Source organism: Erythrolamprus reginae, chromosome 6, assembly GCF_031021105.1.
Source record: "Erythrolamprus reginae isolate rEryReg1 chromosome 6, rEryReg1.hap1, whole genome shotgun sequence".
NCBI classification, from domain to species: Eukaryota; Metazoa; Chordata; class Lepidosauria; order Squamata; family Dipsadidae; genus Erythrolamprus; species Erythrolamprus reginae.
In genome coordinates, this window is record NC_091955.1 from 92105583 (window position 1) to 92127605 (window position 22023).

The 22023-nt window shown below is 41.5% G+C and overlaps 1 protein-coding gene across 13 annotated transcripts in view; it reads right to left on the reverse strand.

Annotated features, from left to right (window-relative positions):
* Positions 1-10575, reverse strand: part of CELF2 (CUGBP Elav-like family member 2) — a 591098-nt gene extending 580523 nt beyond the window's left edge. For 8 of the 13 annotated variants that reach the window (XM_070754414.1, XM_070754408.1, XM_070754405.1 and 5 more), the window contains exon 1: positions 10210-10335. In XM_070754414.1, the coding sequence (XP_070610515.1) occupies positions 10210-10262 (53 nt within the window). In that variant the 5' untranslated portion in view covers positions 10263-10335. Of the gene's footprint in view, positions 1-10209 lie in introns of all 13 variants that reach the window. The other 5 variants (XM_070754411.1, XM_070754404.1, XM_070754391.1 and 2 more) reach the window with 3 other exon arrangements.
* Between the last annotated feature and the right edge of the window lie 11448 nt (positions 10576-22023).

Genomic DNA, 22023 nt, shown 5'->3' on the forward strand with positions numbered 1-22023 from the left:
AATCAAACATTTTTGAAACTTTGCAGCAATTAACAGAAATAAAACCAGCAACTATCATTAACCACTTTCAGTTGCCAAATTCAACTGTATATCCATTGCCCACCTGGAGAGTCCTCTGTTGTGTGTTTTTAAGACCAAGGAGAAAATTAGATGGAGCATTTAAAAAAAAAAAAATCTCGCTAATAACATGGATGAGAGAATAAACATTGGAATTAAAGCAAGGTGCTGTTTATAATAAGAAAAAAAAGAACCAGGGTTCTTAGATGGAGGTGAAACCTGTGTTTAGGAATACCCAATTGTCACTGGATTTCCAAATGGCAACTGTGCCAAAAAGTGCTTTTGCACAACTCCAGGAAATTATTGACTTACAACTGTTTGTTTGTTGACGATTCAAAGATACAACAGCTCTGAAAAAAAGCGAATTTTACGACCAGTTGTGACCACACACACCCAAAAGATGTAGAAACTTGGGTAAAAGTCTGCCTTATGAATCCCAGCAGCCGGTTAGGTCCCCCAGAGTTGGCCTTCTCCAGATCCCGTCAGCAAAATGCCGTCTGGTGGGGCCTAGGGGAAAAGCCTTCTCTGTGGTGGCCCCGGCCCTCTGGAATCAACTCCCCACAGAGAGACGTAGTCCTCCCACCCTCCCAGAGAACCATATGTAGCATCCTGCAGTCATTTCCGGTTTTTTGGAAAAGCTGCATTGTAATACCATAAAATTGGGCTGGTCAGGCGATTAACCTGTTTTACGACCATTACAACTTACGACCGTTGGAGCTTAGCATCACGGTTGTAACTCGAGGACCATCTACCTAACTCTGATTATACAATTTTATAAACACAAGCCAACGACATCACCTTTTCTTTAACGTATGCAAATATCATGCACATCAGCTTTAATTAAGCATTTTGTCTGCTCAACAATGCCCGATAATCACCCCGTTCCACTCTCCTTATTTATCTTTTGAAAAATAGAGCTCAATGAATTTCAGAACATCATATTTTTTTTATAAAAAAGGGTTTTGGTTTTTAGGAGGATAAACTTTAATCTGGTTTCGGCTTCCATCTTCAATCACAGGAAGATTTTGGGCCGGAGAAGAAGAATCCTTTTGTAGAAATGCCAAAATTAAGAGGTGAAATAATTACTGGCAGAACTGATGAAGCTACAAAAAATATAATCGCTGCATCCTTTGTTCTTCCTACGGTCTGCGATCGCCCTCATTGGAATTAAACGCATGACCTGCCGAGAACAGATCAGCCATTGTTAATCCCTGATTCTTTTTCGGAGCGAGAAAAAAACAAGGATGTGAACTTAATCCAACTTCAAGTTTACTGCTTCTTCTGTCTCAATAACCGGTTTTGAGGAGGCTAACCAATTAAGGTCAAACTTTGGATGCAAATGAGAAGTTAAATTTAAGAGGTTCACCGAACATGACCTCAAAAATCCCTGAGCTGGGATGCTAGCTAAGAATTTTTCCCTCTCTGCTTACTTAACAACTTCCTCTCTCTAAAACTCTAAATATTTTAGCCGGTGGAGATCAAGGTTTCTTAATCTCAGCCACACTTGAAGAGAGATGGGTCAGCCATGGTCTCCTGTGGTAGTGATGGCGAACCTATGGCACGGGTGCCACAGGTGGCTCATGGAGCCATATCTAGAAAGCTTAGAACTACGGCGCCTAAAACAAGATCATATGCTGCAACGTCCTACCGGTCAATGACTACCTCAGCTTCAACCGCAACAACACAAGAGCACGCAACAGATTCAAACTTAATATTAACCGCTCCAAACTTGACTGTAAAAAATATGACTTTAACTATCGAGTTGTCGAAATGTGGAACTCATTACCGGACTCAATAGTATCAACCCCCTAACCCCCAACATTTATCCCTTAGACCAGTGTTTTTCAACCAGTGTGCCGTGGCACACTAGTGTGCCGCGAGACATGGTCAGGTGTGCCGCGAAGCTCAGAGAGAAAGAAAGCAAGAGAGAGAGAAAGCAAGAGAGAAAGAAAGCAAGAGAGAGAAAAAGAAAGCAAGAGAGAGAAAGAGCGAGAGAGAGAAAGAGAACAAGAGAAAGAGAGAGAAAGAGTGGGAGGGAAGGAGAGAGAAAAAGACATAGAGGGACGTAGGGAGGGAGAGAAAGAGCAAAAAAGAGGAAGGAAGGAAGAGAAAGAAAGAGGGATGGAGAGAGAGAGAAAGAGGAAGGAAGGGAGAGAAAGAGGGAGGGAGAAAGAAATAGAGCGAAGGGGAGGAAGAGAGATAATTTTTTTGTACGAACTTTTTTTAGCTGCCACCCCCCCCTCAATATGCCCCAGGGTTTCATAAATGTAAAAAATGTGCCATGGCTCAAAAAAGGTTGAAAATCACTGCCTTAGACTATCCACGATAGACCTCTCCAGGTTCCTAAGAGGCCAGTAAGGGGCGTACATAAGTACACTAGTGTGCCTTTCGTCCCCTGTCCAATTGTCTTTCCTATATTTCATATTTCTTTTCTTCCACTCATATACTGTATCTCTTCTTCAATCCTCCATTGATGTATTGCATTTTATTCTTATATCTTCACTCCTATCCTTTCCTTTCTTTCTTTCTTTCTTTCTTTCTTTCTTTCTTTCTTTCTTTCTTTCTTTCTTTCTTTCTAGTAAAAGAGGTGAAAAACTAGTAAAAATGAAGAACATTAAGGACAGGGGACTTATGCACGCCCCTTACTGACCTCTTAGGAATTGGGAGAGGTCAACAGTGGATGGTCTAAGGGTAAAGGTTTGGAGGTTTGGTGATGATACTACAGAGTCTGATAGTGAGTTCCATGCATCAACTACTCAGTTACTGAAGTCGTATTTCTTGCAGTCGAGTTTGGCGGGGTTTACATTATATTTGTATCTGTTGTGTGCTTGTGTGTTGTTGTGATTGAAGCTGAAGTAGTCGTTGACAGGAAGGACGTTGAAGTATATGAATTTATGGATTATGCTTATATCGTGTTTAAGGCAACATAGTTGTAAGCTTTCTAAACCAAGGATTGTAAGTCTAGTTTCGTATGGTATTCTGTTACGAGTGGAGGAGTGAAGAGTTCTTATGGTGATGGTAGTGGTGGCCCATCACTGGTTGTAAGTCACATTTTCAGGGTCCTTCAGACAGTCACTAAGTAAACTGATGTAAGCCGAGGACTGTTGCTATATTTTCACCAATGTCCCCAGAATAGCCAGTTTTAGAACATGGGGCTTATATCTGTTGTTGCTCGGCTTGGAGCTTTCAAGGTCACCTGTTTAAATCACAGGCTTTAAAAAAATAAAAAATTAAAATGCTCCTGGAGTTGCATGATCACCTTTTCAGAAGATAAATAAAAAGTCTTTAGCAGCAGGCGACCCTCTGTTCTTGTCATTGTCTCTCTTTCCCCCTCTTTACGGTGAAGAGCACGCTGTCAAGATCAAAACAACTTTTCCAACTGAGTTTGGAAAAGATTCGCTTTTTTCTACAAGGAGGAGGATCGCTTTTATGTTCTAATAAGATTCTCCTGGCTTTGACACAGTGAGTAAAGCTGGACATGGGGAGGGGAGAAGGAGGAGGAAGAGCAAGAAAAATCAACAGTAGAGCAGCAGTAACTTACCGGACCATCTTCTGCCTCATGTGTCCCAGTCATCGGTCAGGCCCCAAAGAGTCGGCCTTCTCCAGGTCCCGTCAGCTAGACCAGTGTTTCCCAACCTTGGCAACCTGGAGATATCTGGACTTCAACTCCCAGAATTCCCCAGCCAGCATTTGCTGGCTGGAGAATTCTGGGAGTTGAAGTCCAAATATCTTCAAGTTGCCAAGGTTGGGAAACACTGGGCTAGACAATGTTGCCTGGTGGGGCATAGGGCAGTAATGGCGAACCTATGGCACGGCTGCCCCTGGTGGCACACGGAGCCATATCTGCTGGCACACAAGCCGTTGCCCTAGCTCAGCTCCAACATGCATGTGTGTGCCAGCCAGCTGATTTTTGGCTTGCACAGAGGTTCTGGGAGGGTATTTTTGGCTTCCAAAGAGCCTCGATGGGGATAGGGGAGGGTGTTTTCACCCTTCCCCAGCTCTAGGGAGGCCTTTGGAGCCTGGGACGGTGAAAAACAAGCCTACTAGGCCCACCAGAAGTTGGGAAACAGGCTGTTTCTGGCATCCAGGGGTGGGGAGAGCTGTTTTTGCCCTCCCCAGGCATTGAATTATGGGTGTGGGCACTCGCTCACGCACGTTAGTGTGTCCGCATGCTCTTTTGACATCCAAGGGAAAAAAGGTTCGCCATCACTGGCCTAGGGGAAGGGCCTTCTCTGTGGTGGCACCGGCCCTTTGGAAGCAACTCCCTCCAGAGAGTCACACTGCCCCCACCTTCCCCTCCTTCTGCAAGAGTCTAAAGACCCATCTTAGCCGTCAGGCTTGGGGCAGCTAAGACCAACATCTAGCCCGGGCCGACAAATGAATTTATTTCTGTTATCTGAATATGAGTGACTGATTTTTTAAGATACTGTATTGGGATTTTTTTAAATTAAAATTTTTATTACTACTATTTTCTATTCGTATTAATTTGTTGTGAGCCGTCCTGAGTCTGAGGAATAGGGCAGCATAGAAATCTAATTAATCAATTAATCAATCAATCAATCAATCAATCAATCAAATCTCAAATGATCTAAGCCCCAGAGCTCACTGTAAACAGCTGTCAGGCTGAAGCCATCGTTTTGAATTAGAGACTTTGGCCTGCCACAAGTAGAAAAGTACTGTGGGAATTGGGGAGGGGTGGTTGCATGAGAGGGAAAGATACTAGCCACAACAAATTATTTCCAGAAGATTCAAGGTCATCCTTTGTTCAGCACCAACCGGAAGTACAAAGGAGGATCATGGACATTGAGAGAACCGGAGTGGTCCATGTGATGAGTGGGGACGAGGGATGAACATTAACCTGGGTGGAGAACTGTAGGAAAAGTTGATATCAGGTTGACTACAGTTTGTAACCAACATATTGAGAAATTTCACCAATTTTTGGTATTTTTTTGCTTCTGCACATGCACAGAAGCAAAGAAAGCACCAAAAATCAGCAAAATCTCTCTCGCACGAGCATCCTCGCGTGAGATTTCACTTCCTGCGCATATGCAGAAGCACACCTATCACCAGGAGCGCACTGGAAATGCACCGGAAGTGCTGGTGACGGGCAGCCCTTCACTGTGGAGCACCATTGAACCTCATCGGCATTGACAACATCCCCATCGGTCAAGTGCAAAAGGCAGCTTTAGTGGGAACAGCTTACATCCGGTGACAATTAGTAGTAGTAGTAGTAGTAGTAGTAGTAGTAGTAGTAGTAGTAATAATAATAATAATAATAATAATAATAATAATAATAATAATAAATAATTCAATTTGTATGCCGCCCCTCTCCCAGGACTCGGAGCGGCTCACAACAACAATAAATACAATGGAATACAAATCCAATATAAACTATATTTAAAAAATCATTAATATTAAAAACTAGCAATTCTAAAACAATCACACCAATCTCATATGTTGAATGAGGAAAGGTGAAGGGAGAAACTAATCCCCCCATGCTTACGGAACATCTTACGGAAGGCAAGGAGCGTGGGGGCAATTCGAATCTCAGGGGGGAGTTGATTCCAGAGGGCCGGGGCTGCCACAGAGAAGGCTCTTTCCCTAGGTCCCGCCAGATGACATTGTTTAGTCAACGGGATCTGGAGAAGGCCGATTCTGTGGGACCTAATCGGCCGCTGGGATTTGTGCGGCAGAAGGCGGTCCCGTAGGTATTCCGCTCCGATGCCATGTAGGGCTTTATAGGTCATTAGGAACACTTTGAATTGTGACCGGAAACTGATCGGCAGCCAATGCAAGTGTTGATGAGACATGGGCATATCTGGGAAAGCCCATGATAGCTCGCACGGCCGACATTGTTAAATTATCTTTTAACACCATCAAACATCCACATCTGCCTATCCCAGGTCCTTGGAAAGACTCCTTGTGAACAAAAATGCCAAACTCAATCCAAACATCTGGCTGATTGTGCAACCAAGCGTCCTGTAGTAATAATTTCCAAGTGAAATTCAATGGACTTCACCTGATGAACAGCCTGGCTTTAAGCAAACCCGCTAGCTGTCAAAGGCAATCTGCCTCTTTTCAACAAAATGCTCAAAAGAGGTTAGACCCTCACATTCTAATCTTTCTTACTTTAAGCCTTGCTTTATCTTTAAGGCTGATTGGCAGAGGTTGTGCGGAACTCGGCCAATTGTGTTGTGCGTCATATGTTAACCGGCCTGACGGGCCTACTGGAAGTTGATTTACGAACTTGCAGTAGGCCCATTGGGCCTGTTATTCACCACAGGCTCCAGAGGCCTTCCTGAAGCCTGGAGAGGGTGAAAAACAGCCCAAGGGGCCTACCAGAAGTCCGGAGGCTTCAGTGAGGCCTACTCACAGTAGTGGTGGTGGGGCCAGTGTGGGGAGGATTATAATAATAGTAATAGTAATAGTAATAGTAATAGTAATAGTAATAGTAATAGTAATAGTAATAGTAATAGTAATAGTAATAGTAATAGTAATAGTAATATCCCAGTGACCGGTTAGGTCCCACAGAGTGGGCCTTCTCCGAGTCCTGTCAACAAAATAATGTCATTTGGCGGGGCCCAGGGGAAAAGCCTTTTCTGTGGCGGCCCCGGCCCTCTGGAACCAACTCCCCCCGGAGATTAGAATTGCCCCCACCCTCCCTGCCTTTCATAAGCTCCTTAAAACCCACCTCTGCCATCAGGCATGGGGGAACTGAGATATTCTTTCCCCCTAGGCTTTTACAATTTATGCATGCTATGTTTGTTTGTAGAGATGTTTGGTTTTACAATAAGGGTTTTTTAGTTGTTTTAGTATTGGATTTATATGATGTTTTTTATTACTGTTGTTAGCCGCCCCGAGTCTATGGAGAGGGGCAGCATACAAATCCAATAAATAAATAAATAAAATAGTAATAATAATAATTTATTAGATTTGTATACCGCTCCTCTCTGAAGACTCAGGACAGCTCACAACACAATACACAATGTACAAATCCAATATTAAAAAAACAGATTAAAACCCTTATCATAAAAATTAATCACACAACCCAAGCAAACCATACATAAATCATAGTAGCTACGGAGAATATCAACTTCCCCAAGCCTGGAAGCTCACACATGCACAGGGGGAGGGTATTGCATTATGAGTGTGGGCACGCATCTGCGCGCTATCGCATGTGTGAATACCCTTTTGGCACCTGAGCAAAAAAAAAAAGGTTCACCATCGCTGGTATAGATTCTCCTGCTTGAGCAATGGGCTGGACTAGAAGACCTCCAAGGTCCCATTCTATTCTGTTCCTAAGATCTCAAGGTCCAAGGGCTACAGAGCAAGTAACTTCACTTCCCAGAGTTAAAGCATAGTTGGAGTAGCTAATCTCCCTTGGTCACCCCTCCACTCCCCAGCTTCTAAAGCAATGTTTCTCCACCTTGGGAACCTGAAGTTACCGTAGTTTGTTAGTTTGTTACCGTAGTTTGTTAGTTTGTTAGTTTGTTAGTTTGTTAGTTTGGTAAAAATGGGTGGAACTACTTCAGCTTCAACAACAACAACACAAGAGCCCACAACAGATACAAACTTAATGTAAACCGCTCCAAACTCGACTGCAGGAAATACGACTTTAGTAACCGAGTAAAGGGTTTTTAATAGGAAAGTGAACACAAGAACAAGGGGACACAATCTGAAGTTAGTTGGGGGAAAGATCAAAAGCAACATGAGAAAATATTATTTTACTGAAAGAGTAGTAGATCCTTGGAACAAACTTCCAGCAGACGTGGTAGATAAATCCACAGTAACTGAATTTAAACATGCCTGGGATAAACATATATCCATCCTAAGATAAAATACAGAAAATAGTATAAGGGCAGACTAGATGGACCATGAGGTCTTTTTCTGCCGTCAGACTTCTATGTTTCTATGTTTCTATGCATGGAACTCACTACTAGACTCTGTAGTATCATCACCTAACCCCCAAAACTTTACTCTTAGACTACCCACTGTTCTCCTCTCCCAATTCCTAAGAGGTCAGTAAGTGGTGTGCATAAGTGCACCAGCGTGCCTTCCGTCCCCTGTCCCAATGTTTCGTTTTTATTATTTTTTTTACTAGTATTATGTATGTGAATATTATTACATCTGTACATACCTCCAATATGTACTTGACAAAACAAACAAACAAATAAATAAATAAATAAATAAATAAATAAATGTATCACTTCCAAATCATCATTGTATACACCAGTGGTTTTCAACCTTCTCAATTTGGAGGTGGGTGGACTTCAACTTCCAGAATTCCTTGCCTTACACATTGACTGGGGAATTCTGGGAGTTGAAGTCCACATCTCGTCAAATGGAATTTCAAATTGAATTCAAAGATGAAAAAAACCAAACAAACTAAAACTCTGACATACACAGTAGGCTTGAAAACTTCCATGGCATATACCAGCATCGAAACTTTGCCCTCCATGTGTAAATCGTCTACTCCAGTGTTTCCCAACCTTGGCAACTTGAAGATATTTGGACTTCAACTCCCAGAATTCCCCAGCCAGCGAATTCTGGGAGTTGAAGTCCAAAAATCTTCAAGTTGCCAAGGTTGGGAAACACTGGTCTACTCCACCCGGGGTTCATTCACACAACATCCTTTCCCCAAGTTGGTTCCCAAATGTCTCGGCAGCGCACACGAAATCAACACAAAATTAAGCAATGCTGTGGGGAGGGGGGAGTTTGCCCCCCAAATGCTTTCTGTATATTGAAAGGTAACCAGCTGGGGTTTCATTTAATAGGATACATCAGGGATTTAAGAGTTTGGAGCACCGCCAGTCACTAAATGTCCTTTGCAAAGCGGGCAGTCCTCCCAGAATTTTTTTTAAAAAATTGCCATCACAAAAGGGAGTTAAATCGGGATTTTGGAATCTTTCTTGCTACACGTTCAGGGTCCCACCCCATCTCTAGCGCTTTTTATCACAAAAACAAAATAGCAAATAATATAATAAAATAAAATCCCAACAGTCAAAGCAGTAGAATCTTTGGGACTTTCCGTTTTATCTTAAACCAAAAAGAAATAGATCGATATCACAATCAGGGTACCGGAAAGTTCTTCCAACTTTCACTTTTTGAAATGAAATCCTTTGTAGGGCTCTTTCTCTTGATGGGACCCCCTTTAAGTCTTCCCCCCAATAGTAAAAACCTATCTAAAGTCTTCCCCCCACCATTTCCAGAGCTTTTTTTTTAAAAGGAACTAATTAGAACTAAGTGGGGAAGGGTGAAGAAGGGAGAGAGAGAGAGAGAGAAGAGGAAGGGGAAAGGAGAGGAGGGAGGAGAAGAAAAGAGGGGGGAGGAGGAAGGAGGAAGAGGAGGGGAGAAGAGAGGGGGTGATGTGGGAGGGGAGAAAAAAGAAGGGGAGGAGAGAGGAATAAAGAGAAGAGAGAATGGGGGGGAAAGAGGAGGTGAGGAGGGAGAGGAGAAAAGAGAGAGATGGGGAGGGAGGAAGAAAGAGAAGGGGAGAGAAAGAGGAGGGGGGTAAAAGAGGGAGTGAGGAGGGAGGGGGGAAAGGAGAGAGATGGGAAGGGAGGAAGAAAAAGAAGAGGAGGGAAGGGGAGAGAAAGAGGAGGGGGTAAGGAGGGAGAGGAGAAAGGAGAGGAGAAGAGAGGAATAAAGAGAAGAGGGAATGGGGAAGAGAGAGAGGAGGTGAAGAGAGATGGGAAAAGAGGGAGTGAGGAAGGAGGAGGAAAAGGAGAGAGATGTGAAGGGAGTAATAAAGAGGAGTGAATGGCAGAGAAGGAGGAGAGGGGGAGATGAGAGAGAGATGAGAAAGGAGGAATAAAGAGAAAAGGGGGAAGGGGGGGAGAAGACAAGCAGGATAGAGGGGGTGAGGAGGGAGGGGAGAAGACCCGAGAGGGAAAGGGGGAGGACGGGAAAGGAGGGAGGAGAGAGGGGGGAACAATCCGAAAGTCTAAAACTTCACAAACTTCCCGAGGCCCAAGAGGTACCGTAACTTTCCCCGCCTCTGCTGGAAGATTTCCCACCGACCCACCCTCGTTTCAAAGATACGGGTGTGTGTCTGTAGGGACGGGGGGGTGTCACTCCAGGCGACCGAGTTTGACTTACTTCGGATTTACTCCAAAGCCGGCGGAAATCCAAAAGCAAAGCAAAGCGACTTACCTTAAAACTTTCCAGCTTTTCAGAGGGTCCAGGTCGGGGATGATAGAAACCATCGTTCCGTCTCTTTCTTTCCGTTTTAACAGCCCAGCAGCTTCGGAAGACGCGGCTTGGGAAAGATTGCAGCGAATAGCCCGAAGCTCCGAGAAAGGCGGACTTCGGGCTCTGTTGCGCTTTTCCTACTCGGGCGTAAGAAAGTAACGGAGCTTTCTTGGATAAAAGCCCCGACGCGCGCTCTCTGCCGCTTTGGGGGAAAAAAAGAAAAGCGAGCGAGGAAACTGCCCTTTTTTCGCCGGCTCGGCTCGTCCCCCGCACCGTCCGCCCCTTGCAGGCGGCAGGCAACGGGCGAGGCTTAACCTTGAGAGAAGCGCCTTCGCCTCCACCAGCCCGCAGCTTCAGCAGTTCGGTCCCCGATTGCCGCCGGCGGAAGAGTTGCTGTCCGCTGAGCAACGGGAGGCTGGGAGAGAGGCTCCTTTCTACGGAGTGAATTCTCGGTGCGACAGCGGGGATCAAGAGGCCAGAATTTAGGGGAACCACCAGTAATGGGCTGCTGCGGGGTGGAGGTGGGGAGATGCAGTGCGAGTAGTAAGTTACATAGAAACATAGAAGATTGAGGGCAGAAAAAGACCTCATGGTCCATCTAGTTGGCCTTATACTATTTCCTGTATTTTATCTTAGGATGGATCTATGTTTATCCCAGGCATGTTTAAATTCAGTTACTGTGGATTTACCAACCAAGCCTGCTGGAAGTTTGTTCCAAGCATCTACTACTCTTTCAGGCAAATAATATTTTCTCACGTTACTTCTAATCTTTCCCCCAATTAAAAAAACAGTTTTTTTATTGTTCTTCCTTCTCTAGTATGATCCTTAATTACTTTTTAAATAGGAAATAACTAAATAGTACATTTTTACTCATAAACGCTAAAATCGTCTTAATCATTATCTAGAACTGAACTTTTATAGCAGTTAAAGAAAATTGAGCTACTTGCCTAATCTGTTATCATAGTGAGCCTTGTGGGTTCAGTACAAAACCTTCAAATGTTACTGTGCTCCTCAACAAACAATGCTGTCTAACATAAAAACATAGAAACATAGAAACATAGAAACATAGAAACATAGAAACATAGAAACATAGAAGATTGACGGCAGAAAAAGACCTCCTGGTCCATCTAGTCTGTCCTTATACTATTTCCTGTATTTTATCTTAGGATGGATATATGTTTATCCCAGGCATGTTTAAATTCAGTTCCTGTGGATTACCAACCACGTCTGCTGGACGTTTGTTCCAAGCATCTACTACTCTTTCAGTCAAATAATATTTTCTCACGTTACTTCTAATCTTTCCCACAACTAGCCTCAGATTGTGCCCCCTTGTTCTTGTGTTCGTTTTCCTATTAAAAACATTTCTCTCATGAACATTATTTAACCCTTTAACACTATTTAAGCACTATTCATTTATTTCATTGATTTATTAATTAAATGTCTATGCCTCCCTTCTTGAGACGACTCAGGGCGGTGTACAATATTAAATATAACAGTATGCAAGAAATCTAAATAACTATAACAATTACTAAAAAAAAACACATTTTAAAAGATCCCATGCACACTCACACACATTCATCCCATCCCATCCAATCATATTTTATGCACTATTTATTGAGTACTTAATGTTTTTTTTATAATTGTCCTTCCTTCTCTAGTACCTTAGTATGATCTTTCATTACTTTTAAAATAGGAAATAATTAAATAGGATGTTTTTACCCATAACCGCTTTAATCATTTTAATCATTATCTAGAACTGAATTTTTATAGCAATTCAAGAAAATTGAGCTACTTGCCTAATCTGTGATCACACTGAACCTTGTAGGTTGAGTACAAAACCTTAACATGTTACTGTGGTCCTCAACAAATAATGCTGTCTATCATTTGTCCTTTTTGTGGCTCTTCAAATAACGGGACTTAATGAACTGAAAAAGAGTCCAAGCACCTATTTGAAAACTTATCTTGGTCGGTAAGCCACTCCCACTCAGTCACATGACCTTTAAGCCACTTCCGGTCACATGATTGTCAAGCCACTCCCACCTGGTCACATGGCCGGCAAGCTACTCCTACCCGGTCACATGACCATCAAGCCACACCCACACAATAAGCCACGCCCATAGTGGCAATAAAAAAAATTGCAGCCCTTCACTGGTCTATATTAGGTTATATTTTAGCAAAATGCCAGTGGTAAAACATTTTATATAAATTTTCTTTATATGAAACCGATAACCTTAGTATATAATTTTCCTCCCATAGTTTCCCCCAATCCTCTAGTTCAGGGGTAGGCAAAGTTGGCCCTTCTATGACTTGTGGACTTCAACTCCCAGAATTCCTGAGCTAATCATGCTAGTTCGGGAATTCTGGGAGTTGAAGTCCACATGTCATAGATGAGCCAACTTTGCCTATGCCTGCTCTAGTTGAACAGCATACCCATTTTTTTATATACATTTAAAATAATTCTTCATAATTTCATAAAATTCAGTCACGTAATATTTACATGATAGACAAGGGAACATTTCTAACTCTGGCGATTAAATTCTAAATCAAATTCATTTCCTCCTTTTTCCCCCCTTTGCAGGTCCAAAAACATCTACAAGTAATGTTAACGTATATCCGAAAAAAGTTGTTATGTACACTAAAACCTCAATTTAATGGACCGTGGGGAGCGGGTGTCAGCTAAATCCAATTTTGTGCCATTTGGATCAATTTATGTCATTTCTGTAATTATATAATTGACATCCATGGTGTCATTTGCTGTAAATCCTGGGTTTAACCGGCAATCTTTTTTATTTAATGTGGAAGCCTTGATTTAATGGACATGCCTATTAAATGGGACATAAGTCATTTAGCTAGCAAGAAGAAGAAGAATGCAAAAACTAAACCGAGGCCAGTAAATGGAGAGAAAACATCATCTCAAATCTTGGCTTGTTTATCTAGGTAGATTGCAATTGACTTCAATCATATGAACTGCTGTTTTTTTTAAACTATTCCTCCTCTGATTGAATAGAATAGGATTCTTTATTGGCCAAGTATGATTGGACACACAAGGAATTTGCCTTTGGTGCATATGCTCTCAGTGTACATAAAAGAAAATATACATTTGTCAAGAATCATGAGGTACCACACTTAATGATTGTCATAGGGGTGTCAAAAAAGCAATGAGGAAACTATCAATATTAATAAAAAATCTTAGGATACAATCAACAAGTTACAGTCATACAGTCCTAAGTGGGAGGAAATGGGTGATAGGAATGATGAAAAAAACTAGTAGTAATAGAAGTGCAGACTTAGTAAAAGGTTTGACAGTGTTGAGGGAATTATTTATTGAGTAGAGTGATGGCATTTGGGAAAAATTGTTCTTGTGTCTAGTTGTCTTGGTGTGCAGTGCTTTGTAGTGATGTTTTGAGGGTAGGGGTTGAAACAGTTGATGTCCAGGATGCAAGGGGTCAGTAAATATATTCACCACTGTTTTTTGACACGTGCAATATACAGGTCCTCAATGGAAGGCAGGTTGGCAGCCATTGTTTGACATGAATTCTCATCAATTTAACTACATCAGGCAAAAATCTAGTAACTTAGAACTACCCTGCCTTAAACACGACCTAAGTATAGCCCATAAAATCATCTGCTACAACGTCCTTCCTTTCAAGGACTACTTCAACTACAACCACAACAACACATGAGCACACAGCACATACAATCTTAAATCTCTAAATTCGACTGCAGGAAATACAATTTTAGTAACCGATTAGTTGATGCATGGAACTCATTACCTGACTCTGTAGTATCATCACCTAACCCCCAAAACTTTACCCTTAGAATATCCACGGTTCACCTCTCCCGATTCCTAAGAGGTCAGTAAGGAGTGTGCATAAGTGCACCAGAGTGCCTTCTGTCCCCTGTCCTAATGTTTCTCTTTTACTAGTATCATGTATATAAACACTGTTATTTATTTATTTATTTATTTTTTTGTCCAATACACAATGAGGGTTTTAGTGGGTATATATCTATATACACATAGTAAAATACATGATGAAGGTTATAGAGGAGATACTCATAGTAAAATATATATAAGAAAGAATAGAAAAGAAGATATAGTAATAGAACCTATCAATGAAAGAATAGAAAAAGAGATATAGGAATAGAAGAAAGGTATAGGAGATATGGGAGAGCAATAGGACAGGGGACGGAAGGCACTCTAGTGCACTTGTACTCGCCCCTTACTGACCTCTTAGGAATCTGGATAGGTCAACCGTAGATAATCTAAGGGTGAAGTTTGGGGATGACACTATGGAGTCCGGTAATGAGTTCCACGCTTCGACAACTCGGTTACTGAAGTCATATTTTTTACAGTCAAGTTTGGAGTAGTTAATATTAAGTTTAAATCTGTTGCGTGCTCTTGTGTTGTTGTGGTTGAAGCTGAAGTAGTCGCTAACAGGCAGGACGGTGCAGCATATGATCTTGTGGGCAATACTTAGATCTTGTTTAAGGCCCAGGATTGAAAGTTTAGTCTCATAGGGTATTCTATTTCGAGTGGAGGAGTGAAGGGCTCTTCTGGTGAAGTATCTTTGGACATTTTCAAGGGTGTTAATGTCTGAGTTATATCCTTGTATACCACCAATACGTACTGGCAAAACAAATAAATAAATAAAATTTATTTTATAAAGTCCTCGGAGAGGGGCAGCATACAAATCTAACAAATTATTATTATTATTATTATTATTATTATTATTATTATTATTATTATTATCCCTCAACTAAGCGTGGTTATAATCCACAAATAGCAGGGTTGCTATTTTGGGGATACAAAGATTGTGCAAGAAATGCCATGCGATAAATCTATTGAAATAAAAGTGGAACAATTTTATTCCACAGACTTTTCCAATATTGAAGCATTAACTGGCTGCCCGTGGGATAGAATCTTCTAGGTTAATTGCCAGGTGCCAATGATGAAGGAGCATCCACTTCATCTGTGGTAGGCCAAATTCATCTATGCTAACCCATATTGCAGTTTGCTCAGTTTTTTTCCCCTGGACTAGACTAGGGAATCATCAGTCTTCACTAAAAAAAAGCAACAAACTGTGGTTAAAACAAAACTGCCCAAATGCAGGGTCAAACTAGTCGAAAGGACAGTTGTGACAGCACAGAGAAATTTCAGTTTCTTAGACACCTCCTCTTTTAATTTGGGACACTAAAATTTAGTTTAGAGTCCTCCACTCCTCTGTTTGCAACACACCAACCAGACTTGAAATTTTAGGCTTAGACAACTTACACTGGGCAGGATGGGCAAGCTTCATTCTGGCCGTAAGTTGAAGACTTACCTGTAAGTCCAGCCCCTCCACCTTGCATCAAATACATGACCTCTTCTTCCCTTAAGGCAAAAACATTGACATATTTTATACTGTCAAATAAAAAAAAACCAGAGGTCAGAAGCTGTACATCCCAAATACACCCTGTTCTGCTTCCCTTTGCAAAAGGAAGGAAGGGAGGGAAGGAAGGAAGGAGAAAAAAGAAAGTAAAAAGAAGAAGGAAGGTGAGAGAAGGAAGGAAAGAAAGAAAGAAAGAAAAAGAAAGAAGAAAAGGAAGAAAGAAAAGAAAGAAGGAAAGAAAAAAGAAAAAAGGAAGAGAAAGAGAGAAAGAAAAAAGAAAGAAGGACAGAAGGAAGGAGAGAGATCGAGAAAGAAAAAGAATAAAGAATAAAAGAAATAAAGAAAAAAGAAATGAAGGAAGGAAGGAAAGAGAAGGAAGGAAAGAAAGAAAAAGAAAGAGTGAAATAAGATAAAGAAAGAAGAAAGGAAGGAAGAAAGGAAGAAGAAAAAAGAAAAAAAGGAAGAGGAAAAAAGAAAGAAAAAAGAAAGAAAGAAGGATGGAAGGAGAGAAAGAAAGAAAGAAAAAGAAAGAAAGAAAGAAAGAAAGAAAGAAAGAAAGAAAGAGAAGAAACCCCCAAGCTTTCTTTAAATTGACTGGAATAGTGTGGGGTTTTTTAAAGGAAATCTTGATTGGACAAGCACAATTCATTTATTTCTAACCCTTCCGCGGATCCTGGGTCATAAGGCCAAGTAGGGGGGGAAAACACATTTTTAGCTCTGCGGAGTTTACAGAGAAATGAGATTGGCAAGGTCACAAGAGGTGGCTTTTAATTTTTTGGATTTATATCAGAACCCATCTGCTTAGCAGGCACCAAGTTCAGGAGGTGGTAAATTTACACTGAGGGCATCGCAAATATATCCCATATGTGCATTTTTTTCCCCCTAGTGCTGTTGTCCAACCTCCAGCAAATAAGTTGGAAATTAGATAAATCTAGATCCTTCTGGCTAGGAAAATAAGGCTGCATGAGATAAAGTTGATATGCTGTCATGACACCTTCTTATTAAATTCATGAGGAGACTCAAAACTACCCTTTACTACCACTATTACTGAACATCCAAAATATGCTATTTATTCATATATGTGTGTGTGTGTGTGTGTGTGTGTGTGTTTACATATATACTTAAGAATGCCTCTACTAAAGAACTTTTCTAGATAAGAACCGGGTGTTTAAGATTTTTTTTGCCTCTTCTCAAGAACCATTTTCTACTTAAGAACCCGAACCCGGAAAAATTTCCCAAGAAATTTGAGAGCAGCACGAAGGCCCGGACAGTTTCCTGCCGTTCCCCCTGGGTTTCTCTCTCTGGCGCAGTCCTCGCCACCTCAGAGTCCCTCTTTTTGTTTCTTTAAGCCTTAAAGTTTTGGATTTTTTTTAATTCCCCTCACCTCACCTTCCTCCTTCGGCAGCGACTCTCCTCCTCCTCCTCTTCTTCCTCCTTCTCCTCCCACCCAAATTCGGAGCTTTTATTTCTTTCCGCATTATTTGCTTTTGCATTGATTCCTATGGGGAAAAATTACTTCTGCTTAAGAACTTTTCTACTTAAGTACCTGGTCACGGAACAAATTAAGTCCTTAATTACAGTTTATGCATGGTATGTTTGTGTGTATGTCTGGTTTTTTAAATAAGGGTTTTTAGATATTTTTAAATATTAGATTTGTTGTACATTGTTTTTTGTTCTTGCTGTGAGCTGCCCCGAGTCTGCAGAGAGGGGCGGCATAGAAATCTAATAAATAATAATAATAATAATAATAATAATAATAATAATAATAATAATAATGTAGAGGTACCACTGTACTTTGGCCACCTAATGAGAAGAAAGGACTCACTGGAGAAGAGCCGATGGCTGGGAAAGATTTAGGGCAAAAGAAGAAGGGGATGGCAGAGAACGAGGTGGATGGATGGAGACACTGAAGCAGGTGGTGTGAGTTTAAATGGACTCCAGAGGATGGTAGAGGGCAAGAGGGCCTGGAGGAATTTTGTCCATGGAGTCACAATGGGTCAGACAGGATGGGTCAGACAGGACTTTGTAACAGAGTCTATGGAGAAGGGCGACATAGAAGTACAAACAAATAAATAGATAAACTAACAACATTATTGTTATTGTTATTGTTATTGTATATTTTATTTTATGTACGTTGAGAGCATATGCATCAAGACAAATTCCTTGTGTGTCCAATCACACTTGGCCAATAAAATTCTATTCTATTCTATTCTATTATTTTGTTGTTGTTATTGTTATTGTTATTGTTGTTGTTGTTGTTGTTGTTATTATTGTCAATACAACACAGCAAACGAGATCACTATGCTGGATTTTGTATTTCATCACCAGTCGGGCGCTTCCCAAGCACCTAGGACTGCGTGATGTAGTGGCGAATTATGTTTGCCGATCCCAGTAAAGCGGCCTTTTGCAATTGACAGATGGAGATTTTGTCAATTCCGATGGTTTTCAAATGTCCGCTGAGATCCTTTGGACTGTGCCCAGCGTGCCAAGTACCACTGGGACCACTTTCACTGGCTTATGCCAGAGTCATTGCAGCTCGATTTTTAGATCTTCATATTTCACTAATTTCTCTAGCTGCTTCTCCTCAATTCTGCTGACTCCTGGGATTGCAATGTCGATGATCCATACTTTCTTTTCCTCCACAATCAGGATGTCTGGTGTGTTATGCTTCAGAATTTAGTCAGTCTGAAGTCGGAAGTCCCACAGTAGTTTTGCGACAACTTTTTAGGGCTTATGGTCCCACCAGTTCTTTGCCCCTGGTAAATGGTAGTTCCGGCACAAGTTCCAGTGGATCATCTGTGCCACAGCATCATGTCTATGCTTGTAGTCAGTCTGTGCGATCTTTTTGCAGCAGCTGAGTATGTGATCAATTGTTTCATCTGTTTCTTTACAGAGTCTGCACTTTGGATCGTCTGTTGATTTTTTAATTCTGGCTTTGACAGCATTTGTTCTAATGGCCTGTTCTTGTGCCGCCAGTATCACTCCTTCTGTCTCCTTTTTGAGTGTTGTTGTTGTTGTTGTTGTTGTTATTATCATTGTCATTATTATCATTATTATTATTATTATTATTATTATTATTATTATTTATTTGTCAAACAAGTATAGTATTATAATACATATTAACATAACATAACAAAAGTAGAATAATATGGATAATAAGACAGTAGGACAGGGACATTAGGCACATAAACCTCACTTATTTGTGTGTGTGTGTAGGGGGGAGATTTTGGGTTGAGTGATCCATGTTTCTCGAGGAACTGATGTGGAAACTATTCCTCGGAGGTGAAAGTTTACTTTACAAATGCAGATATTCCAGAGCAAGCACGCAAGATTTACGAGATGCTTCTCACTTCTTTCAGGGGATTTTGAATAATCTCTACCTTGGAGCTCCTATTTATGGACTGCTCTAATTTATAACCATTTTTTATTCATAGAGGAAGAGAAAAAAATGTTCTCTACAGTGTGACACTCTATGAGAAAATATAAATCAGAAAACACATTTCTGGCAGATATTGCTGAGCGCTTGAAGGGAAGGCGACTCTAGTATTAGCGGAGGTGAAGTGAGAAGCAATAGCAGGAATTTGGAGAAGAGAGATGGGTACTGCCCTGGAAAGAACCTTTGGTTCAGTAATAGTGATGGGCGAGCCCAACGGTGTTCGGCTTCGGCAAGTCCGGACGAACTTTACGCAAAATTCGGCTGAACCCGACCAAACCCGAACAGGGAATCCCACCAAGAGATTCCGGGGGCGGAGCTTTGACGTCATGTACACCGGCAGGTTGCTAAGGACGCCAAGGTGATCATGTTTATTTTTACGTGAAAGGACTGCCCTTTGCTTGCAGCGCCGCTGCGGCATCCTTTTTCGTAAAAATAACAATGTTTATTTTTACGTGAAACCTCCCTTTGAAGGAGCTGGGGAATCCCTCCCACAAAGAGATTCCGGGGGCGGAGTTTTGACGTCACCGGCAGGTTGCTAAGAACACCAAGGTGATCACTTCCTGGTCACCTTGGCGTCCTTAGCAACCTGCCGGTGACGTCAAAGCTCCGAACGCAACCCCGAAATTTGCATACCGAACACTGCGAAATTCGGTACGGACCTTAATTGCGCGAGTTCGGTTCGCCTATCACTATTCAGTAATAACAAAATTTAATAGAGCCTTGGTGGCGCAGTGGTTAGAGTGCAGTACTGCAAGGTACTTCTGCTGCTCACCGGCTGCCAGCAATTTGGCAGATCGAATCTCAGTAGGCTCAAGGTTGACTCAGCCTTCCATCATTCCATGGTGGGTAAAATGAGGACTCAAATTGTTGGGGGCAATACGCTTACTCTCTGTAAACCTCATGATTCTTGACAAATGTATATTTTCTTTCACGTATATTTTCTTTCTTTCACTAAGAGCATCGGCACCAAAGATAAATTCCTTGTGTGTCCAATCACATTTGGCCAATAAAGAATTCTATTCTATTCTATTCTATTCGCAATTTTTTGTTAGCTAAAACTTCAGAAGAGAAGGATTTAGGGGTACTGATTTCTGACAGTCTCAAAATGGGTGAACAGTGCACTCAAGCGGTAGGGAAAGCAAGTAGAATGCTTGGCTGCATAGCTAGGGGTATAACAAGCAGGAAGAGGGAGATTGTGATCCTGCTGTATAGAGCGCGCTGGTGAGGTCACATTTTGGAATACTGTGTTCAGTTCTGGAGACCTCACCTACAAAACGAGATTGATCAAATTGAACGGGTCCAAAGACGGGCTACAAAAACGGTGGAAGGTCTCAAGCAAAAAACGTATCAGGAAAGACTTCATGGACTCAATCTGTATAGTCTGGAAGACAGAAAGGAAAGGGGGGACATGATCGAAACATTTAAATATGTTCAAGGGTTACATAAGGTTCAGGAGGGAAGTGTTTTTAATAGGAAAGTGAACACAAGAACAAGGGGACACAATCTGAGGTCAGTTGGAGGAAAGATCAGAAGCAAATTTTACTGAAAGAGTAGTAGATGCTTGGAACTAACTTCCAGCAGACGTGGCTGGTAAATCCACATTAACTGAATTTAAACATGCCTGGGATAAACATAGATCCATCCTAAGATAAAATACAGGAAATAGTATAAGGGCAGACTAGATGGACCATGAGGTCTTTTTCTGCCGTCAATCTTCTATGTTTCTATGTTTCTAGGCTTCTATGCTTCTATGTTTTTAGGTTTCTGTTTCTGTTTCTATTCTATGCTATTCTATTCATGTTCTGACAAAATAAATAAAATAAATAAATAAAGCCAAGATTTAAAGGATTCGCTCAGCAATTTCGAGAGGCTGAAGTGAGGCCAATTGGCCCTGTCTCTAACCAGCCCATACAAGACTAAAGAAACCAAGAAGCTGGATAAAACAAGATTTAACCGAGGAGAGACTGCCCTAAACTTGTACAGGGGGGCAACACATCAAGTAAAAAAAAAAAGAGAGAGAGAGAGACCGGCTTTGACAACTGTAAGATACACTGCAGCTCGGCCAAGGATAAATCAACTTGCCTTTCAGATATCACTGATGTTATGCAGCTGGTCTGGCCCAGGTCAACTTTTGAACTGTTGCAAAGAACTCGCTTGGAATTTGCAGCTGGCTGCAAATAAATATTGCAACCAGCTGACTTTAAATGCTGTCAGTGTATTAATTTGCATTTTTATTTTTTATTTTTACTGGCAGGGAGAAAGTAGAATACATTTCTGCTCGAATGCCTCAGGTGCTAAAATAACAGTGTACCTTGGGAGAACTGTTTTCAAGGATATCATACAGGTTTTTTTTTTTTTTAAAAAGGAATATGCATCAGCTCTGTGGTCTATTATTCCCTGGATATCTTTTGGCAAGCTGAATGTTTTGCGTTGTGCTAGCTCCCAACAATTTGGCCGACTTTCTCAGTGTGTTCTCAAAGCAGTATTGTTTAGAGGCCTTGTAAATATGTTTGGTCCAAATTTCTCCAAGCATCAAAACGATGGGGGAAAAGAAATATATTGGTGCTTGGGTTTGCAAGGGGGATGGCCTTTATGGGGCTAATCTGGAAGCAGAGGAGAAATGAATATCTTGTAGCTTTAGAGCCACATGTGACCCTAATTGCATGTAAAAGGTGTAACATAATAATCCATCCAATAATCCGTTGGTGACTGCATAGATAGAGGAGCCATGAGAGGTTTTTTTGAAATGTTTTTAGAAGTGGTTTGCTAGTGATGTCCTCTCCTTCCTTTCTTCCTTTGGCCTTTTCTTCTTCCCTCCCTTCCTTCCTTGCTTGCTCCCTCCCTCTCTCCCTCCCTCCCTTCCTTCTTGCCTTCCTTCCTTCCTCCCTCCTTCCTTCCTTCCTTCCTCCTTCCTCCCTCTCTCCCTCCATCCCTCCCTTCCTTCTTCCCTCCCTCCCTCAATTCGTCCCT